This window comes from Brachionichthys hirsutus, chromosome 2, assembly GCF_040956055.1.
Source record: "Brachionichthys hirsutus isolate HB-005 chromosome 2, CSIRO-AGI_Bhir_v1, whole genome shotgun sequence".
Classification (NCBI taxonomy): Eukaryota; Metazoa; Chordata; class Actinopteri; order Lophiiformes; family Brachionichthyidae; genus Brachionichthys; species Brachionichthys hirsutus.
Genome location: NC_090898.1, coordinates 16232892 through 16252891, shown reverse-complemented (window position 1 = coordinate 16252891; position 20000 = coordinate 16232892). Strand labels below are relative to the sequence as shown.

The following is a 20000-nucleotide window of genomic DNA, read 5'->3' as shown; positions in this document are numbered from 1 at the left end:
CCTCCAGCAGGGAGGATTGTGGGTAAATGGAAAGGGCTTGCCAGGTTCTCGAGCAGCAAAGGGACACGTGAGGATGAGTAACGGACACCTGGAGGCAGGGGGACGAGGAAGAGGAGGCGTGTACAGCGAGGTGCTGCTGGATTACGTGTGGGGGAAACAGCAGCAAACACACGGCCGGCAGCCAATCACATCGCACCACCAGCTGCTTAGCAACGGCTACTACCCCCAAAAAGCCCCACCCATCTCTCGCGGTAACCCAGGCGACCAGCGACGAATAAAAGTCACCCGCACAAAGTCCTGTGGCCCGTTTTTGCCGGTGCAGTCCGATACCCACAATCCTCCTCTTCCTGCCGTCCAGCCGGACCCCCACCCCCACCTGCTGCCCCCGCGACCGCCGCAAACAGCCCCCACCCAGGACGCACACGTGGGGGAGGCCACCAGGAGCCTTCACAAGGCCCTGGCCCTCGAAGGTAAGCGTAAAAAACACTTCCTGCTACGTCAAAATGCTGCAGGCTAGCATTAGCATTAGCTCCAGGTCGCGAGTCGCGTCCTTCGCTAAAATGCTGGAAGGAGATGTACGATGGAAAACTCACTTTCCCATGTTTCTACACTATTATGGAGGGACGCTGTCCTGCAGCACCTGTTTGAGACAGACATGAGGGACGTTGTCCTGCAGCATCTGTTCGAGACAGAAAAGAGGGACGCCGTCCTGCAGCACCTGTTTGAGACAGACATGAGGGACGCTGTCCTGCAGCACCTGTTTGAGACAGGCATGAGGGACGCTGTCCTGCACAAAAGCAGTCTAATATGTGACCTTTAAATGACCTTCTGTCAGCCACGTGTCTTCAGGTTAGCTGCTAGCTTGTTTAATGCTAGTTCTGGCTCTATGCCCATCCTGAGACGCTGGTTCCGGTCCGATTTAAGTCTTTCTGATATTCCGATGTCTCAATGCTGTGAAGACAAAGTCTCATGAATGTTTAATGGCGTGGAGGAGAAACTGGGTCACTGCAGTCTCGCTACAGCACGAGGGATGCTCTGCGCACAGGACGAGTCGCCACCTGGTGGTGAAGCACAGTAACAACAGGTCCAGTCAGACACAGGAAACGCGTCGTCTCCGTCTCGCCTGAAGAAAAGGCGACTTTGAGGATTTCTCCGCTTGTTATTCTGTACGATGACGTCGCCGTCACATTTCTCCTCAACGTCAAAACAAAAAACAAGATAGAACTCATCAAACGAGCAAAAATAAAATCTGATTCAGCCATCCTTAATGTTTGATTGGCAGGTTTGAGGGACTGGTACCTGAGGAACACGATAGGCTCCTCCCACCACAAGCGGGCCAGTGGAAAGGCCGATGGCGGGGTCAAAGGTCAGAGCAGCGGCAGACGGAGGACTCATGGCGTCATTCAGCAGTCAACCTATCAGAAGGAGGCGAGTCACAAGCTGCCGCATTCAGCCACCTTCCACGGACCGCTGCTGCATGGCAGGTAGGACACGACTCACCTGAGCAGGTAGGACACGACTCACCTGAGCAGGTAGGACACGATTCACCTGAGCAGGTAGAGACTCACCTGAGCAGGTAGGACACAACTCACCTGAGCAGGTAGGACACGACTCACCTGAGCAGGTAGGACACGACTCACCTGAGCAGGTAGGACACGACTCACCTGAGCAGGTAGGACACGACTCACCTGAGCAGGTAGGACACGACTCACCTGAGCAGGTAGAGACTCACCTGAGCAGGTAGACACTCACCTGAGCAGGTAGGACACGACTCACCTGAGCAGGTAGAGACTCACCTGAGCAGGTAGAGACTCACCTTCGCTCCTGTCTGTCTCTCTCAGTTCCACGGACAGCTCGCTATACCACGACTGCCTCCCCCCCCACATACAGGAAGTTCCTCTCAGAGATCCACAGGGGGTCCAGCCGTCTCCCGGAACTCTGGTCTGACTCGAGGACCAATCAGGACGCCGATGCACAGACCAATCACAGGCCGGCTCTCCTGGGGCCGCAGACAGCGCTGAAAGTCTGCCCGTCATGATGTCACTGTCCCGCTGGAGGTCAGCTGACCCTCCGAGAAAGGGCAGGCCTCTGATCAGCTGACTGGATCAGGGATGGAAATCAACTCCACGATTTAAACTCCTGCAGGCCTCAACTGGTTTTAAGCCCAAAGGGATTGTGGGTAAAAAAAGAAAAATCACTGACAATTGAAACTACAAAGTGAACCGCAGGTTGTTGTTTATTTACTGTTTAAAAAACAAAACTTTTCTACAACAGTCTTTGATCAGACAATCCGGACTGAACTGGTTCAGATAGGAGGAGGATGATGATGATGATGATGAAGATGATGGTGAAATGTTGCACTCTCTCTCTCTCTCTGTCTCTTTCGTTCTCGCCCCGAGGACACACAATCACCAGCTCTGTCCCGCAGACCAGCAGTTTTGATAACATTGTAACGGATCAGGTGACCCTCAGGTGACCCTCAGGTGACCCTCAGGTGAGTCCGTCAGGTGAGACTCTTCAGGTATGGACCACATGCACCCGGTAAAGAACCAGTAACACCAGTAAGAATGTTCGGAAGCCTCAGGTCCGACTTCCTCTTCTGTTTTCTGACAAACGAATCCACCAATGGGAACGCTGCCATGGTGGTGGTTGCTATAGTAACGTCACTAAGGCCTCTGGAAGGGTTCCTCCAGCCTGGAAACGAGCAGCACCAAGAGGGTTCCGTCATCCACACCCTTAGAACCGGTGAGCCTGTTCTAAAGGTTCTAACGACCGCTCCGAGGAGAACGTGAGCGAGGAACGTCCGAGCAATAAGACGATCAGGGATCCTCTTCAGGACGACAATCACCTGCAGCGACAATCAGATGATGTCATAGCGTTGATTGATTGGGTTATTGATCGACTGAATGAGCTTCACTGTTACAAACATGAAATGAAATGAGTGTTAATGATGGCTTATCAATGTTATTGATTGTTTATCTTTGTATTTTTATTATTTTTTTGCTGTTTGCCAAACACAGAGGTGTGGTCACATGACAGATTTAAAATTGTTGATAGTTTATCTATTATCAGAATCAGGTCACATGACTTCATCCATCTTCGTAGGATGACTTCACTTGATTGGATGAGATTTGTTTGTTTCTGATTGGACGTTTGACTGATCGATACAGGAAGCGCCGAGTTATTTCACCTGTCATGTGACCACAGCTTCAAAGGGGCGGGGGAAAGTCCCAGCATGCATTTCTTTAGCTTAAACTGTAAATGTGTTCACTGTAAATACGACTAAGGAGGAAGACGAGCTCCTCCTCACGTCACCGAGCGGAGGAAGACGACGGGTCGGAATGTGCAGATCGATCAGGCATGGAAGATCCAATCGGGTTGAGATGAATCAATGATCGGCGAATCATTAAAAAATACACGTAAACTCTGACTCACTTTGACTTTTCATGGTTGGTGTGTAAAGATACCGAGAACAATCCAGAACCTTCTGCTGGTCCAGATCACCATGGTGACGGTGTAGACGTGTTCCGATACGTTCTTCTACAGCCAGGTTTCCATTAAATAGAATAAAATAATCTGATATTAACAGTTTCGACCGTCAAATGGAGGAGGAGGAGGAGGAGGAGAGGCGGGAGGGTGCGTGTAGGAAACGGTGAAGGAGAGAAGGAAGCTTGGTGCAGTATTGGAACGCGGCCCTTCCTCTCAGGTAAACACGGCCAACTTTGTTCGCCGACGTTAAACTGATTAAAAACTGATTTAAGTGATAGAACTGATCTGAGGACAGCTGAACCCCGCAGAGGACGGCGGGCCGGTGGGCCGGTGGGCGGTCGGTGCTCACAGCAGATCTCAGATCAGGTTGAACCAACTTCGAGCTCTTTCATGTTTACGTCAGAGAAGTTCCTGTTAGCCGTTAGCTCCGGTTAGCATCGCCTGTTCAGCCAGCTCTGTTCCGGTACGGGGACAGCCGACGGTAACGGGGACGACCGACTGGTAACTGGACCGGGCCGGTGGTCCGGAGACCGTTCACCGTGTCCCGTTAGCAGAGGACGGACACGGGAGACTCTCGGAAGCTAACGGTAAACCGGAGCTAACATGAATCGGAGCAGGGTGACGTCACCGCCACAGCTAGTGTGAATGGTTTTACTGGTGGTCGGTGGTGACGAAGTACTCTATCTGTAGTACTGTAGTAATACTGTAGTACTAGTGTAGTAGGGTTGTAATACTACAGTAGTAAGAGGAAGAATCCTTTATCGTCAATACACAGTACACGCAATGAAATTGTGTATTTACACTACATTTAGCAGTTGTGTAGCAGTACTGAAGTAGTGTTGTATTAGTACTGCAGTAAGGTTGTACTGAAGTAGAGTTGTAGTAGTACTGCAGTAGGGTTGTGCTACTAAAGCAGTAGTATGATTTTTTTCTAATCATAGATTAATAATTTCCTCTAATAACTGATCAAATTATAAAATCGGTTTGTTTAGATCAATCAACGGGTAATAATAATAACAATAGTCAGAATAACAACAACAAACACCATTTTGAATTTGAAACTTTATTTGTCTTGTGGAACAAACGGAACCCGGACGGACTGGACCGTCCAGCAGAGGGCGCTCTCTCTCGACCAGAGGGGGTCAATGATCTGTTTTCCTCCCCGCGCGCTGCCCCGGTCACATGACCTGCTTCAGCTTTATCATCCCGTATGACATCACAAATTAACTATTTATTTATTTAACGTTACACAAAGGAAGCCGATCAATCATGCGCTGTGGTTTAAATGTCAGGTGACACCTGATCCATTTGGTACCTGAGCAGGTTCGGGTGTGATGTCACTCCAGGTGGAACGCCTCACGATGTTTCCATGACGACTCCATCACAGGCTGCCGTCCAAAGTGGACCCCGACAGTTTGGACTGTCATACCACCCTTTGATTGGTTTGCCATCACCCGCCCGTCAGCATGCTGCCGACCTATCAGAAGCTGCCGGCTCAGCTGAGGCGGAGCTCCAAACTCAGGAAGCTGATGGGCGTGCTGGTCGCTGCCTACGCCGTCAGGAGGGTCTCACCTTACGTCTGGAGGAGGGTCCAGGTGAGACACACACACGCACACACGCACACAGACACGCACAGACACACACGCACAGACACACACACACACACACGACAGGTGACTGGCCGTTCTGATTTTGTTTTTAGAGGGCAGCAGGTAAACAGCTGGCTGAATCCTCAGGTGTGCTCAGCACCTCCTCCTGCTCCAGCTGTGTGGACAACAATGGGGAGAACAAGAAGAGGAGAAACAGGTGATCATTATAAACCTGATTAAAACTAACGTAAACCTGATGTCGTTTTTTTAATAAATAAATGAATAAATAATAATGGTAATGGTAATTAATGGTAATTAAACCTGATTAAATGGTAATTAAACTGGATTAAATGGTCATTAAAACTGATTAAATGGTGATTAAACTGGATTAGATGGTGAATAAACCGGATTAAATGGTGATTAAATCAGATTAAACAGTAATTAAACCTGATTAAATGGTGAATAAACCGGATTAAATGGTATGTAAACCTGATTTGAGCATTTATTTGGCCCAATTTAAACTCAAGTTAAAGTTGACTTGATTTGAACCTGATTTAATCTTGATTTGAACCCGACCCCAACCTTGTCCTCTCTCTGTGTCCTCAGGTCTCCGTCTGTCAACAGAGACTTCCTCCTCAGACTGTCTCACCTGCTAAAGCTGTTGTTTCCACGGTTACTGAGTCCGGAGATCGGCCTGCTGGTCCTGCACTCCGTCACGCTCATATCCAGAACCTTCCTGTCCATCTACGTCGCTGCGCTGGACGGTCAGTCGGGCCGGCGCCGTTGCCACTGATCTCTGGGCGTGACGGCGTGATCAGCGATCGATCGATGCTATTGATCTCCAGGCGCCATCGTGAGGTGCATCGTGCAGAAGGACCCTCAGGCCTTCGTGCTGCAGCTCTCCAAGTGGCTGCTGGTCGCCGTTCCGGCAACGTTCATCAACAGCGCCATCAGATTCCTGGAGGGTCAGCTGAGCCTCAGGTTCCGAGGCCGCCTGGTCGACCACGCCTACCAGCTGTACTTCACCAACCAGGTGAGACACGCACACGCACACACACACCGATGCCCACCGTCCTGTCTCCGTCCTCCGTCCCCTGCAGACTTACTACCGCGTCAGCAACATGGACGGACGTCTGTCCAATCCCGATCAGTCCCTCACCGAGGACATCGTGATGTTTTCGGCCTCGGTCGCCCATCTCTACTCCAACCTCACCAAACCCATCCTGGACGTGGTCGTCACCTGCTACACGCTGCTCCGGACCGCCCACTCCAAAGGTGCGTGCGGACAGACGGGAAGTAGGCGTGTCTGCCGAGGGAAACGCGGCTCCTTGTCCTTCCTCCCGCAGGAGCCAACACCACGTGGCCCGCCGTCATCGCCGGCCTGGTGGTCGTCCTCACCGCCAAAGTGCTGCGCTCCTGCTCGCCTCGATTTGGGAAGCTGGTGGCCGAAGAAGCGAGGCGGAAAGGAGACCTGAGACACGTGCATTCCCGCATCATCGCCAACTCGGAGGAGATCGCCTTCTATGGAGGACATAAGGTAAAACAAGCGCCCCCTGGTGACCAAAACACCCGCGACTGTAGCTTGAATTAAAGTCACAACATTAACAGATTAAAGCTTTTGGGTGCGTTTGATTCGTAGGTGGAGATGTACCTGTTGTTAATGATGGAGACTCAGGGTGCGTTTGATTCGTAGGTGGAGATGTACCTGTTGCTAATGATGGAGACTCTGGGTGCATTTGATTCGTAGGTGGAGATGTACCTGTTGCTAATGATGGAGACTCTGGGTGCGTTTGATTCGTAGGTGGAGATGTACCTGTTGCTAATGATGGAGACATTGGGTGCGTTTGATTTGTAGGTGGAGATGTACCTGTTGCTAATGATGGAGACTCTGGGTGCGTTTGATTCGTAGGTGGAGATGTACCTGTTGCTAATGATGGAGACTCAGGGTGCGTTTGATTCGTAGGTGGAGATGTACCTGTTGCTAATGATGGAGACTCTGGGTGCGTTTGATTCGTAGGTGGAGATGTACCTGTTGCTAATGATGGAGACTCAGGGTGCGTTTGATTCGTAGGTGGAGATGTACCTGTTGCTAATGATGGAGACTCTGGGTGCGTTTGATTCGTAGGTGGAGATGTACCTGTTGCTAATGATGGAGACTCAGGGTGCGTTTGATTCGTAGGTGGAGATGGCCCAGCTCCAGAAGAGCTACGGGTCTCTGTCCTCCCAGATCCATCGCATCCTGCTGAAGCGTCTGTGGTACGTCATGTTGGAACAGTTCCTGATGAAGTACGTATGGAGCGCCTCCGGCCTGGTGATGGTCGCTCTTCCCATCATCACTGCCACGGGATACTCGCCGAACGGTAAACGCCAAAAGACACGCCGGGATGTCGTCCTCGTTGTTGGAGGCGTCTCCGAGGATAAACTAAAAGACGTGAAATAAACACGGGCATGTTAGAACTTAAACGTCGTAAAGTTTCTCGGTAAACAAACTCTGCTTAGCAACCTGTCTCACCTTTGACCTGTGATGTCATCAGACTCTGAGGAGGTGAAGCAGGCGGCCATTTTGATGAATGAGGAGGAGTTGGTTGGTGAGAGGACGCAGGCTTTCACCATAGCCAGAAACCTCCTCAACGCCGCCGCCGACGCCGTGGAGAGGATCATGAGCTCATACAAGGAGGTGCAGCTCCCCTTTGACCCCTTCACCTCCTCTTCCTTGCTTCCCATTTACTAACCCTAACCCTTCTCCTTGTCTTGAATTCCATTTTTTTCCGTTTTTAGCTCCACGAACTTCTCCTGCTACTCCTCTGGTTCCTCTTTATTTCCCCGAATGCCCTCCTCACTAAGCTCCTGGAGCTCCTCCTCCACCCCTCTGACCTATTTAACGTTCTACGACTCCTGCTCCGCCTCCGTTTTTGACCTCGTGTGGCTTCCCGGGCTCCTTCTCACCTCCTGCTTGCGCTTGCGTTCAGGTGACGGAGCTGGCCGGTTACACCGCTCGGGTCTCTGAGATGTTGGGCGTGTTTGAAGATGTGAATAAAGGGATCTATCGGCGTTCTGCAGCCCAAGGGGAGGAGTCGACAGAAGGAGGAGGAGTCATTCAGCATGGTCAGCGAGTCAGTGGTCCTCTGGAGATCAAAGGTAGGGGGGGTTGGATGAGGTGCAACCAATCCATCACAGGTGTTCCCTCATGCCTGACGTGTGTGTGTGTGTGTGTGTGTGTGTGTGTGTGTGTGTGTGTGTGTGTAGGTCATGTGATCAGCGTGGAGACAGGGATTCGCTGTGAGAACCTGCCAATCATCACGCCAACCGGAGACGTGGTGGTTTCCAGCCTCAACATCCAGGTAGCAGTCAGTGGCGCAGTGTTTGTGGGCGCCCACACGGGGGCAGCGTTCGTTTTTCCTGCAGCGAACCGATTTCGGCGACGTTGCCATTCATTCGTTCATCCTTCATTCCTTTTCTTGAAGATCTGTAATCTGTAATTGGACTCCGGGTCACAGGCCTATCCCGACTGATAGAGGCGGGTTACACCCTGGACAAGTCGCCGGTTCATCGCGGGGCCACATGCTGTAGAAAGACAAAGTCCAGTCTCATGGTCTTCCTGTTGGTTCTGTTGTGGTTCTGCCCGCGCTGAGGTTACGGATCCGGGTTAGAGTGACATCACACGTGGGATGGTGATGACTTCACTTCTCCACCGAGCATGCTCAGTGCGGTCGCCCCGGTCTGCTCTCATTCCTCCACCCGCCTGTGACCGGGGGGGTCAAAGGTCAGCGACGCACACAATGGAGGGATTATGGGCTGACATTTCTGAGCTGAAGAGCGAGAGGAAGACGCCGATGAAGGAAGCGAGCCGAGAACGGACGTGGATGAAACGGCTCTTTGATCTCTGATTCGCCCGCCTTTGACCTCTGCGCGCTGTGATTGGTTGGTTGCGGTTGACGCTAATTGTCGGTTTTCAAAAAAAAAAAACCTTCCGGATTCCTCAGCTTCTTTGATGTGTGTCTATGACATCATCACTGATACTTGATCTACCGTCCTGGTGAAGAACCGGGACCTGAATGGACTCTAGAACCTTTCTGTTCTGCCGTAGTTCCTTGACCCAGGAGGTCCTCAGGTGTGTCCTCTCTGCCAGGTGGATGAAGGTATGAACGTGTTGATCACCGGTCCGAACGGCTGTGGGAAGAGTTCTCTGTTCAGGATCCTCAGCGGACTATGGCCCGTTTATGGGGGGGTCCTGTACCGACCAGAACCACAGCACATGTTCTACATCCCACAAAGGTACTACGCCGGTACTGATGTAAAAAAGAACCCGCATAACCCAGGTGACTCATCTGCAGCAGTGCTGTCACGGTGGTCCTGTGTGCGTTCCAGGCCCTACATGTCCGAGGGGACCCTCAGAGACCAGGTCATCTATCCAGACTCGGTGGAGGACATGGTCCAGAGAGACGTCTCCGATTCCGACCTGGAGGAAATCCTTCGGACCGTCCACCTGGTCTACATCCTCGATAGAGAGGGAGGTGTGTGCGCTTGACTCGTAGTCATTTACTATTTTCAATCCTAAAAGGATGTTTATTTATCCACAAAACATCTCTGCAGCTTCACAACAAAACAGTGATGTATAGTTAGCGATAACTAGCTAGCAGACTAGGGATAACTAACTAGCAGACTAGGGATAACTAGCCAGCAGACTAGGGATAACTAGCTAGCAGACTAGGGATAACTAGCTAGCAGACTAGTGATAACTAGCCAGCAGACTAGCGTTAAACGAGGCTATCGTGTTGTGTCTGTCTATCAGGCTGGGATTCTGTCAGCGACTGGAAGGACGTCCTGTCTGGAGGAGAGAAGCAGAGGATGGGGATGGCCCGCATGTTCTACCACCAGTAAATATCGGATAGTTAGCAGCTAGTAGCATTTAGCTGCTATTAGCAATTGGCAGCTAACTAGATAATGCCTCCAGAGTTAGCGTGAGACACCCAACAGTTCCAGAATGACACATAACATAACGGCAAACCGGTTCTGTGACATCATCACTGGAGCTGACAATGAGAACAGTCTCTCTCTCTCTCTCTCTCTCTCTCTGTCTATGAATGTCTCTCGCCCAGCCCTCGCTACGCCCTATTGGACGAGTGTACGAGCGCCGTTAGCATCGACGTGGAGGGAAACATCTTCCAGGCTGCAAAGGATGCTGGGATAGCCCTGCTGTCAATCACGCACAGACCCTCACTGTGGTCAGCACGCACACACGCACACATACACACACACACAGACACACACAGATACGTTTTGTTATTAGTTTTAATGATTTTGATGTTTTTCCATTTCTTTTTAGACATGATTGAATCTTATAGATAATATTCTACAGCGTAAAGCGTATGTATAATAAACTATTGGAGTTTGACTTTAACAGAAGCGTCAACCAGCAGGGGGCAGCAGAGCCCTGAGCTGATATTCGCAGCCCCACCCTGACGCCTTTCTCTTCTTCTATTCTCTCTGAAACAGGAAGTACCATTCTCACCTGCTCCAGTTTGACGGAGAGGGAGGATGGAGGTTCGAGCCTCTGGATGCCTCCACCCGTCTGTCCCTGCAGGTGGTTAAGTTAATGCTTAATATAGCCAACCTCACCTGGCTACTAATACTACTACTACTAATACTACTACTACTGGCTGTGCAGAGCAAATATCTTCTAATGGTTAATATGTCTGTGATGCCGTTGAATTTGGACCCCTACGTTTTACGAAGAATGCAAGGAATAACATGCTAACGTCTGTTTCTGAAATCAACCACTAGAGGGCGACACATTTTGCAGACTCTTTTATTTGTGTGGATGAAGAAAAAATATATACTTACAGCAGAAACTGCTGCTGTCTGCTTTCCTCCATCAGCTCCAAGGTAAAATGGGAGCTGATGAGTCCGTTGTTGGAGGTCCTGTTGTAGGAAGTGTACGTCTGTTAGCTTCCAGATTAGCATCTCTAGCGTCTGGCACAGATTTAGCTAGTGAGCTCAATTTACCTAAACTGGGATTGAACGAAAACCAGTTTAAACGTTGATGGCGTTTCTGTGGTCGTGTTTGGCGTGTGCGTGACATCATCGACGTTGTTTCTGTGTGGTCAGGAGGAGAAGCTCCGCCTGGAGAACCAGCTGTCAGGAATACCCAGAATGCAACAGAGGCTGGCCGAATTGTGTCTGCTGCTGGGAGAGAGAGGCGGGGAGGAGCCGGAGTGATGTTTATACTGGTTACCATGGAGACGGGATGGCCATGACTTTGTTATCTTTATAGAATGTAGCGTGGCCGTTTCGCTGTAACGCCAGAAACGCTTTCCAGTTTTTAACGAGTCAAACTTTTTCCCGTCTGATTGTTTGAACTGTTTGGACACGTGAATAGCGTTGTTTATGCAGGTCACCGGTCGTCATGGCGACGGTAAACTTCATTGAACCACTTTGAATTGTCGTGAATGTTTGAGTGAAACTGCTGCTGGCGAGATTTAATAGAAATATCTTTATGCGTAGAGAACAGAAGGTTTTATTTACTCCCTGTATGATGATGATGATGATGATGAATCTGGATCTAAATCGAGACCTGAAACTGCTCATCATGTCATTTAATCTGAATCTCAGTCTAAATATTGATCTGAATCTGAATTCGTTAGTCCTTCAGTAAGTGCTCTGGTTTCCGATGCTTCCTGAAGGGGTCCCGGTTTCAGTGATGCGTTCAGGGTCCAGGCCGGAGTCTCGTCGATTTAAACAAAGACGTGTTCTGTTTGTGTTTTTATTTCGGTTATTTCAGTTTCATCTCTAACAGAGACGACGGAGAACCACGTCCTGATCACGCTTTCACCAATCAGAGATTGATTTTGATTTTGTTGTTTGTTTTCACACGATTTTAAATTCTGCATTCAATGTTTGTTTTTAGTGATTGTTTACTGTAGAAACATGTTATATTAAAAGCAGCAAATGAAGGGCAATAAAATGTTTTATTTCTCAGACAAATGAAATAATCAGTATTTTCTTCTGCTCAGAGGAGAAATCAATAATCAATAGATGACCAATAAAGAAAACATGTGACCATAACACACATTCATTCATTCATTCTTCCTGACCATGCCGGAGCCTATCCCAGCAGTCGATGGGCGAGAGGCGGGGCACACCCTGGACAAGTCGCCAGTTCACCTCAGGTCCGCACAGAGACAGAGAACCTGCAGTCAATGAGATGTTTTATTGATTATCTGATCAATAATAAATATTTTTTAACAGATCAGATTACGAACCAGAGCGTTTCGATCAGTACCGATAATCGGTTCTGTTCGCGGTTCGGCAGCAGCCTCTGAGCTCGGCAGCGGTTGCTGGTTCTCCCGCAGCAGCAGCGTCATGGGCTCGCGGGGGGGGGCGGGGTCTGTGTCGGACCTGTAGTGCGGCTCTCGGTCCGGGTCGTGCTGCGTTCTGTCTCCGGGACTCTCTGCGGGTTTCTGGACGCTACCGGACCGGTTGGACTTGGTCGGACCTCCGAGGCGCGCGCCGAGCTCAGGTGAGTCCGGCACGGATCCCGGACCCCCCCCCCCCCTTTGCGTCTCCAACTTGTCCCGAGTTGCAGGAAGGAAGCAGCGTGAGACTCAGGCGTGTCTGACAGCCACGCGCCGGACTCCTTTTAAAAATGCGTCACTTTAAAATGTTTTCGGTTTTTTTTCTGGCTTCTTTCACTGGAAAGAAACGAACGCTTGAACTCGAAGCACTGGAAGGTTCCGGTCTTTCATTCGGCTTCAGCTGTTCGATGACCCGTCACGTTCCAGACTCAAATCTCCGGTTCGAGTCCAAACAACAGCCGTTAAACCTGCTTCGGCGAGTCATGACGTCAGCCGGTTTAAATGAGGGGTTTTAATCATGACGTCTGGTGGAACCAGTTTCGCACTGGTTTCCAGTACAATGCCGAAAGGTTCCTCAACTCGTACTGGTTTCACGACGGTGCGTGTGTGTGTGCGTGTGACTATTGAGTGTGTGTTGAGGTTGCGCGTGAGTGTGTTCCGTCCTGCACTGGCAGTCTACCAGCCCGCCGCTTGAATAGCTGACATTCCAATACACACACACGCGCGCGCGCACACGCACACACGCACACACAGAATAGAAGTCACCTCTGTTGACGTCCCATAAAGAAAGTGTGAATCACGTGACCTAAGAACATAAACACACACATCTGAGTGGAGGGAAAGTTTCCTCGAGCTGCAGTTCAATTATTGGGATGCTGTTGCTGAGCAACCAAAGTATTCATCAATACTAACCGTCTGTTTAAAGAAACACAAAAAGCACACGGGCAGCACGTCAGCAGGTTCCTAAAGTCGGACCGGGTCATGTTTCCTTCCGGGTCCATTCCGGAACAACCGCTGAAGTGGAACGTTTCCCTTCCTGAGGGAAGATTTCAGCTGATTTAAATTAAATATTTGAATTTCATCCCAACATTTTTGAAAATGAGTGCAGTATCCCATCCACCCATCCATCCATCCATCCATCCTATTCCTTTAAACAAACGGGATCCATTAAACTGAACCCTGATAGAGTGGGAGGGGGCGGGGCTTAATGTTGATCCTGGATTAGGGTGTAACCTAATCAGTGTGAATGAGGTGTCTTTGATCTCACCCCGTCCCTTGAGATCCATCCTTCCTCTCCCGGGTGTGTGTGTGTGTGTGTGTGCGCGCGCACGTCAGATCACACACCAAACTTGTGTGTTGCCTGAGGTGATATTAATAATCCATAAAACTGATTTCACTGGATTGGTCCCAGAAGAGCCCCCCCCCCCCCCCCCCCACACACACACGGTGTCGATGCTGTTTCAGAGTTTCCCTTCTTCCCTTCCTGGCTGCTTTATTTCTACTCCATTGTTGAGACCTCCATCCTTCTAAATACTAGTACTAGTACAACAGAATACGTTCAAGTTGAAGTATTTCTACCAGTACTGAAGTCAGGAATCGGCCCAGTCCTACGGCCTGAACATGGACCAATCAGAGCGGAGAACACAGGACGTACTGTCTCCCACGGGTCAGGTCAGGTTTAGATCCAGAACCAGGTTTAGATCCAGAACCAGGTTTAGAGCCAGAACCAGGTTTAGTCTCTGGGCCAGGTTTAGATCCAGAACCAGGTTTAGTCCCTGGACCAGGTTTAGATCCAGAACCAGGTTTAGTCCCTAGACCAGGTTTAGATCCAGAACCAGGTTTAGATCCAGAACCAGGTTTAGTCCCTGGACCAGGTTTAGTTTCAGAACCAGGTTTAGATCCAGAACCAGGTTCTACACTGCGATTACAGAGAGGATTATTTCTGTGTTCACAGTTTAAGTCAGGCGGGTCCCTGTGATGGTGGGGGTTTCTATGGAGACTGTTGTGGTAACCATGGTAATGACTGTAGCTGACGGCAAAGAGAGGGTCCTCAGAAAGGCAGTAATAGTGACGCATGTTCCTGATTGGCTGACATTAAATATTCTGTTTGATGTCAGAAAGCCTGAGGAACCAGAATCCAGTTGCGTATGAAGTCAGAACCAGAACTCAGACCAGTTAAACAGTTAAATTCCAAACGGTGTGTGCGTGTGTGTGTGTGCGTGCGTGTGTGTATCCTGTCCAAACCTTCAGACTGAAACACACTTCCTGGACAAACAGTAACTTCCTGTCTTTCTTCTATTGGACAGTTTAGAGTCCACTTTATAGTCAGTAAGGCGGCAGAGAGAATCCACCGGTGCTGAGGCGGTCCACCCGAGGGACGTCTGGATTGGGTCCGAAGGGATCCAGGTAGTCCAGATGACTGAGGTAGCGGCTCGGGTCCAAGCCGCCCGAGACTCTCCCACTCACTTGCGACATTTAAAAATATTCCCACTCCCACTTTTGGATCAGTAGAACAAGAGCTTTCTGGGTATTGTCGTCTTTTTTTTTATGATGGACTCATATTACGATGGGACTCATAATGGGTGGAGTCCTCACCAGGGGCCAGCATCTTCATCTGTCTACAGCGCCCCCTACAGAATGGGAGTCCACAGATCTGGTCGTTTTTTTTTTTTTTTTTTTAATCAGAAGAGCATTTAAGATCCTTTGCCTAAATTTAGTTGTAAGTATTTGTTCTTTTGTTGTCGTTGTTCTCATCATCAATCTGAATTCTTGGATTTCTATTAATGATCATCTTTTATCTTCTCTATAGATCAGAATCTGCTGGTTCTGTCTCGTGTCTTCACCTCAGCTGATGTGTTGTGTTCAAGGCCTGCAGGCCATTAAGGAACAAGCAAAACGTTATTCTATCAGGACCGTTACCAAGAAACCGTCTTCATTGAACGCCAGTCGTCGACGGTGTCTTTATTGAGATGAGTTTTGCTGACAAAGGCCGCCTGAACAAAACGACCGAATTTAAATGAACGGCGTTGAAAGGCTCAGGGTGAACGGTGTTAATGAGGAGTCAGGCTTCAGCAGAGAGGCCCCATTTAAACACAGCGTACCAGCGGAGACGACTGAAAGACAGACCCAGTTCATTCAAAAAGCTTTATTGAGTGCACACAGTTTCAGTGCGGCGGATTCTGGATGGTACAATAAATTAACCATCATGAGTACTGCTTGATTTTAACTCACAACTGATTATTGAGTCAATAAATACAAAACGAGCTTCATTTCCAGGCACTTTAATGACTGCAGTTGATAATAAGACCTGCAGCTAGAATAACCGTTTTCATTTGTTTCCAGTGTTTGTGCTAAGCTAGGGTAACAGTTTCCATTTGTTTCCAGTGTTTGTGCTAAGCTAGGGTAACAGTTTCCCCTTGTTTTCAGTGTTTGTGCTACGCTAGGGTAACAGTTTCCCCTTGTTTTCAGTGTTTGTGCTACGCTAGGGTAACAGTTTCCCCTTGTTTTCAGTGTTTGTGCTACGCTAGGGTAACAGTTTCCCCTTGTTTTCAGTGTTTGTGCTACGCTAGGGTAACAGTTTTGTTCTGCTGAAGCTAACACTTGCCTCAGTAGCACAGTTACATAGTATCTTAATGCAGGCCTTTTTCTTTAAGACCCCCCATGTTCAAATTATAGGCTGTTGAACAGTGTGTGTGTGTGTGTGTGTGTGTGTGTGTGTGTGTAATTGCTATGTGCAGCTGTCTCAGCCGTCAGTAACACACCCGTTTAGAAACACAGATGCTGACACACACCTGTTCATTGGTCTGTTCATGTTCCCACAAACCAGCACTCAAACTGGAACCCCACCAGTGTTCTGTTATTTGATGCAGACGTTCTCGACCAGACTCGAGGCTTTAAATCTTGTTTTACGGAGAAAATAATAATAACAGCAGCAACACTAATATGGAACATTTGACGATTTCATCCAGCGTATGACTAAATTATTGTGGACAGTGTTTCATGAAGTTCAGAATGTTCCCCCTGACTCAACCCGAACCGGTTCTTTGAATGGGTTCTGGGAGTGTGGAGTTTGGATCCAGGCCCTGAGACACTGCACATATGGCTGCGTTCTATATATGCAGATTAAAGCTCTGTAATGTTACAACCACCAGATTAACTCACAGATTAGTGAATGAAGGCAGCCGGCCTAATCTGCTGACTGACCCAGTGTGGGCTTTAGGGGTTAAATCCACTGGTGGCCTGGTGGGGGGCGTCAGGTTTATAGATTCTATAGATTCTGCTCTATCTCTTCTGTACCTCCAGTTACTACTGGTCTACCGCTAGTTACTACTGGTCTACCTCCAGTTACTACTGGTCTACCGCTAGTTACTACTGGTCTACCTCCAGTTACTACTGGTCTACCGCTAGTTACTACTGGTCTACCTCCAGTTACTACTGGTCTACCGCTAGTTACTACTGGTCTACCTCCAGTTACTACTGGTCTACCTCTGGTTACTACTGGTCTACCGCTAGTTACTACTGGTCTACCTCCAGTTACGACTGGTCTACCGCTAGTTGCTACTGGTCTACCGCCAGCTGCTACTGGTCTACCTCTAGTTACTATGGTGGTTGAGGGGGGGGCAGGGCTCAGCTGCTGTTGACAGATGAGAAGCTGCTCAGTCTATAGATCATCCATCAATACCTGCAGTGATTGGTTGGCTGTAAACTCCACGTGGCTCATTAACACATCATAAGGTCGGCAGAAAAACAGGAAGTGATTCATTGCTTGACCTCACAGTTGACCTTGGAAGCAGATGGCGACAAAGAGAAAGAAAACACTTGAAGTGGATCAGGATGAAGAAGCTCTCTTTGTTTCAGACTATAAAAATGGCCGAGCTGCAGAATCATTCAGGACCGGAAGGAAATTAAAAGAGCATCAATAAACAAAGGTCGCTGTTAAAGTCATCAGGAGACAAAACCATACGTATACGTCACAGACGGTTTATTTCAGGACGCGGAACAGATTCTGATTATTTTAAATGATCAAACACGCAGCATCAAACACAGAGGGGGCGCTGTCTTTGTCATTCTCCTAGGGGGTGCCGTAGAGTCATTCTGAAACCACATCAAACCAGAAGTGACATCACTTTGATGCCTTCTTAACGCAAACAGCAGGTTCCGTCACCTCTGGTACCAGGAACTGGTCTGGACCTGAGAACCATCTATGGTCGGTTCCGCTGTGGTTACGGCTGATGGTTCTCTGGTTTGATTTGTTGTTCTGTGTTATTTATGAGAACAGATGAGAGAAATTATTAATCATTAATGGGCAGCAGCTGTTGTTGTTCTCTGCTGCCGGCGTCTGTCGGAGGTTTGTCATCTCTTCTGGGAGAAAACAGAAAACTTCACACCAATGAAACCACCGGGCGTGTCCTCAAATATAAACAGCATGATCGTCTGCATACAACAAGACAATAACTGAATCTAGGGCCTCGACGTGAATCGACGTGAAGGTTTGATCAGCCAATCATTGTCAGCTGTGACTCCAAACAGATCACACAGTTTGTCCTCTCACATGTTTCAAACTTATGTCTGTGGTTTTCCTGATATGCGTCCGTGTTTTGGTTCCCTCAGGAAACCTCCTCCTGATGAAGAAGATTCCTTGTCTTCCTCCTCACAGTACAAGCAGGTTGCTTCAAGAGGTTGGTCTAACTCTTCTAGCTATTGCAACTTAAATGTGTAGATTTCCGAGTTTTCTGCTGTCATGGATCCAGCACAGTTGTGTTCATGAAGTCGTGGATGCTTCACATAAAATATTTCTGTTTCTGCATCACTGGCTACATTCATGCTAACATTAGCTTCGGTGCTGGCTGCAGTTATGCTAACATTAGGTACAGTGCTGGCTGCAGTCATGCTAAAATTAGCTTCGGTGCTGGCTGCAGTCATGCTAAAATTAGCTTTGGGACTGGCTGAAGTCATGCTAACATTAGCTTCGGGACTGGCTGCAGTCATGCTAAAATTAGCTTCGGTGCTGGCTGCAGTCATGCTAACATTAGCTTTGGTGCTGGCTGCAGTCATGCTAACATTAGCTTCAGGACTGGCTGCAGTTATGCTAACATTAGCTTCAGGACTGGCTGCAGATGTGCATGCACAGCTGACTGTAAAAGTCAGAAAATTAGCTGCAGCTGCGACATGAGACTTTTCTCAAGCGGTGGCTAACGTGCATTCTTCATTGTTTACGTATCTTAAAGTTTAAGACGCGTAAACAATGAAGAATGCAGCGATTTCTTGAGCAGATTAAACATCATCGGGCCAAATTGATTGGTCAGAGGTTTCATTAGTGAGGGATAGTTGGACATCTGTCCAATCAGATTGCTTCCTTTTAGTCATGTGATCCAAGACAGGGAATCTGCCTGCAGACAAAATATTTCAATTATCAACATGAAAATAATAAAATATTTGAAATATTCGATGAAAGGATCAAACAGGTTTCCTGTACATTTTATTTGTGTTTATTTAAATAAAGTTGTGACAGATTTGATTCGATGTGTTTTGATAGCGTCTCCCCTCCAATTACTGTGCAGCACCTTTCACCTCCTCCCCTCCCCCTCGGGTTATTACTCTGCCTGGTTGGTTCTTTACAAGCTGCTGTTCACGCTCTCTAACCCCCCCCCCCCTTTCCTCCCCCACACGCCCCCCGAAATGAAGCCTCTTCACTCGTCCTTCATCTTTTGTTTGTGAGACGACGGCACACTTTATTATCACATATAAAGACACACACACACCATATTTAAAGCGGTAGTTGTAGTTTGGTGGTGGCATCCGGGGGGGGGGGGGGGGGGGGGGTAGCACTTCAGAACCATCTGGGTCGGACCCAGAAGGTTTGGGATGCGCTTCTGGACCTTGTAAAACACACTTTGAACTGTTCTGGTTTGTTATTATAGGAAACAGCTGATCAATAGTAGATGAGACCGATCATTCTGATACCTGTGTGTAAGTGGAACCTCTAACTGGAAGCATGTGTTTACCTGAGGTAAGCTCCTCCTACTTACACGTCAACAGGGGGAAAAGTTCTGATTCTACAGCTATGATGTCATAAAAACGGTGCGTTGTGATTGGTCATGTGTGTTTATGGCCTGAGTTCAGTACAACAGAGTTCATGTGTGTTTTTAATCACACACACACACACACACACACACACACCTCTGGTTGTTCTCTTTGTGTGTTTGATTGATATGTGTGTGTGCAGTGATGCATGTGAACCTCGGTGTGGGTGATTAATATTTCATGAGGGCGCACACACACACACAGAGTCCTTAGTAACCATGGAAACCTATCTCTCACCTGCCAAGGCCCGTTAGCTGTAAACCAATTAGACGACACCATGTGGACTCACCTGAGCAAACTTGTAACAGTCCTGAAGTGCTGTCCTGCCTGAAACTAAAGGGGCGTGGCCTTTAACAGCGGCGTCTGGTGGCGTTTTGTAAGCAATGGGATCACGTGACATCAGCATACGTCGCTTCGTGAGCTCATTCTTTGATTGGAGGAAAAGGAGCTCCTGGACCTCCCACTGGACTGTTTCACTGTGTGA

General features: G+C 48.6%; 2 protein-coding genes across 2 annotated transcripts in view; both read left to right on the top strand.

Annotated features, from left to right (window-relative positions):
- The window catches only part of ccdc120a (coiled-coil domain containing 120a), a 5100-nt gene extending 3153 nt beyond the window's left edge, over positions 1-1947 (top strand). The window contains 3 exon segments of the mRNA XM_068753551.1: positions 1-470; positions 1283-1484; positions 1842-1947. The exon segment at positions 1-470 is cut by the window's left edge and continues 210 nt beyond it. Of these exon segments, the coding sequence (XP_068609652.1) occupies positions 1-470; positions 1283-1484; positions 1842-1947 (778 nt within the window).
- Positions 1948-3954: 2007 nt separating this feature from the next.
- abcd1 (ATP-binding cassette, sub-family D (ALD), member 1) lies at positions 3955-11320 on the top strand. The gene is made up of 17 exons (XM_068743837.1): positions 3955-4076; positions 4836-5084; positions 5192-5295; positions 5685-5842; positions 5924-6111; positions 6179-6353; positions 6425-6615; positions 7258-7438; positions 7613-7755; positions 8048-8216; positions 8325-8419; positions 9208-9353; positions 9447-9592; positions 9871-9955; positions 10178-10303; positions 10575-10662; positions 11187-11320. The coding sequence occupies exons 2-17, from the start codon at positions 4956-4958 to the stop codon at positions 11295-11297; spliced, it is 2235 nt and encodes a 744-aa protein (XP_068599938.1). The 5' UTR covers positions 3955-4076; positions 4836-4955; the 3' UTR covers positions 11298-11320.
- Positions 11321-20000: the final 8680 nt, after the last annotated feature.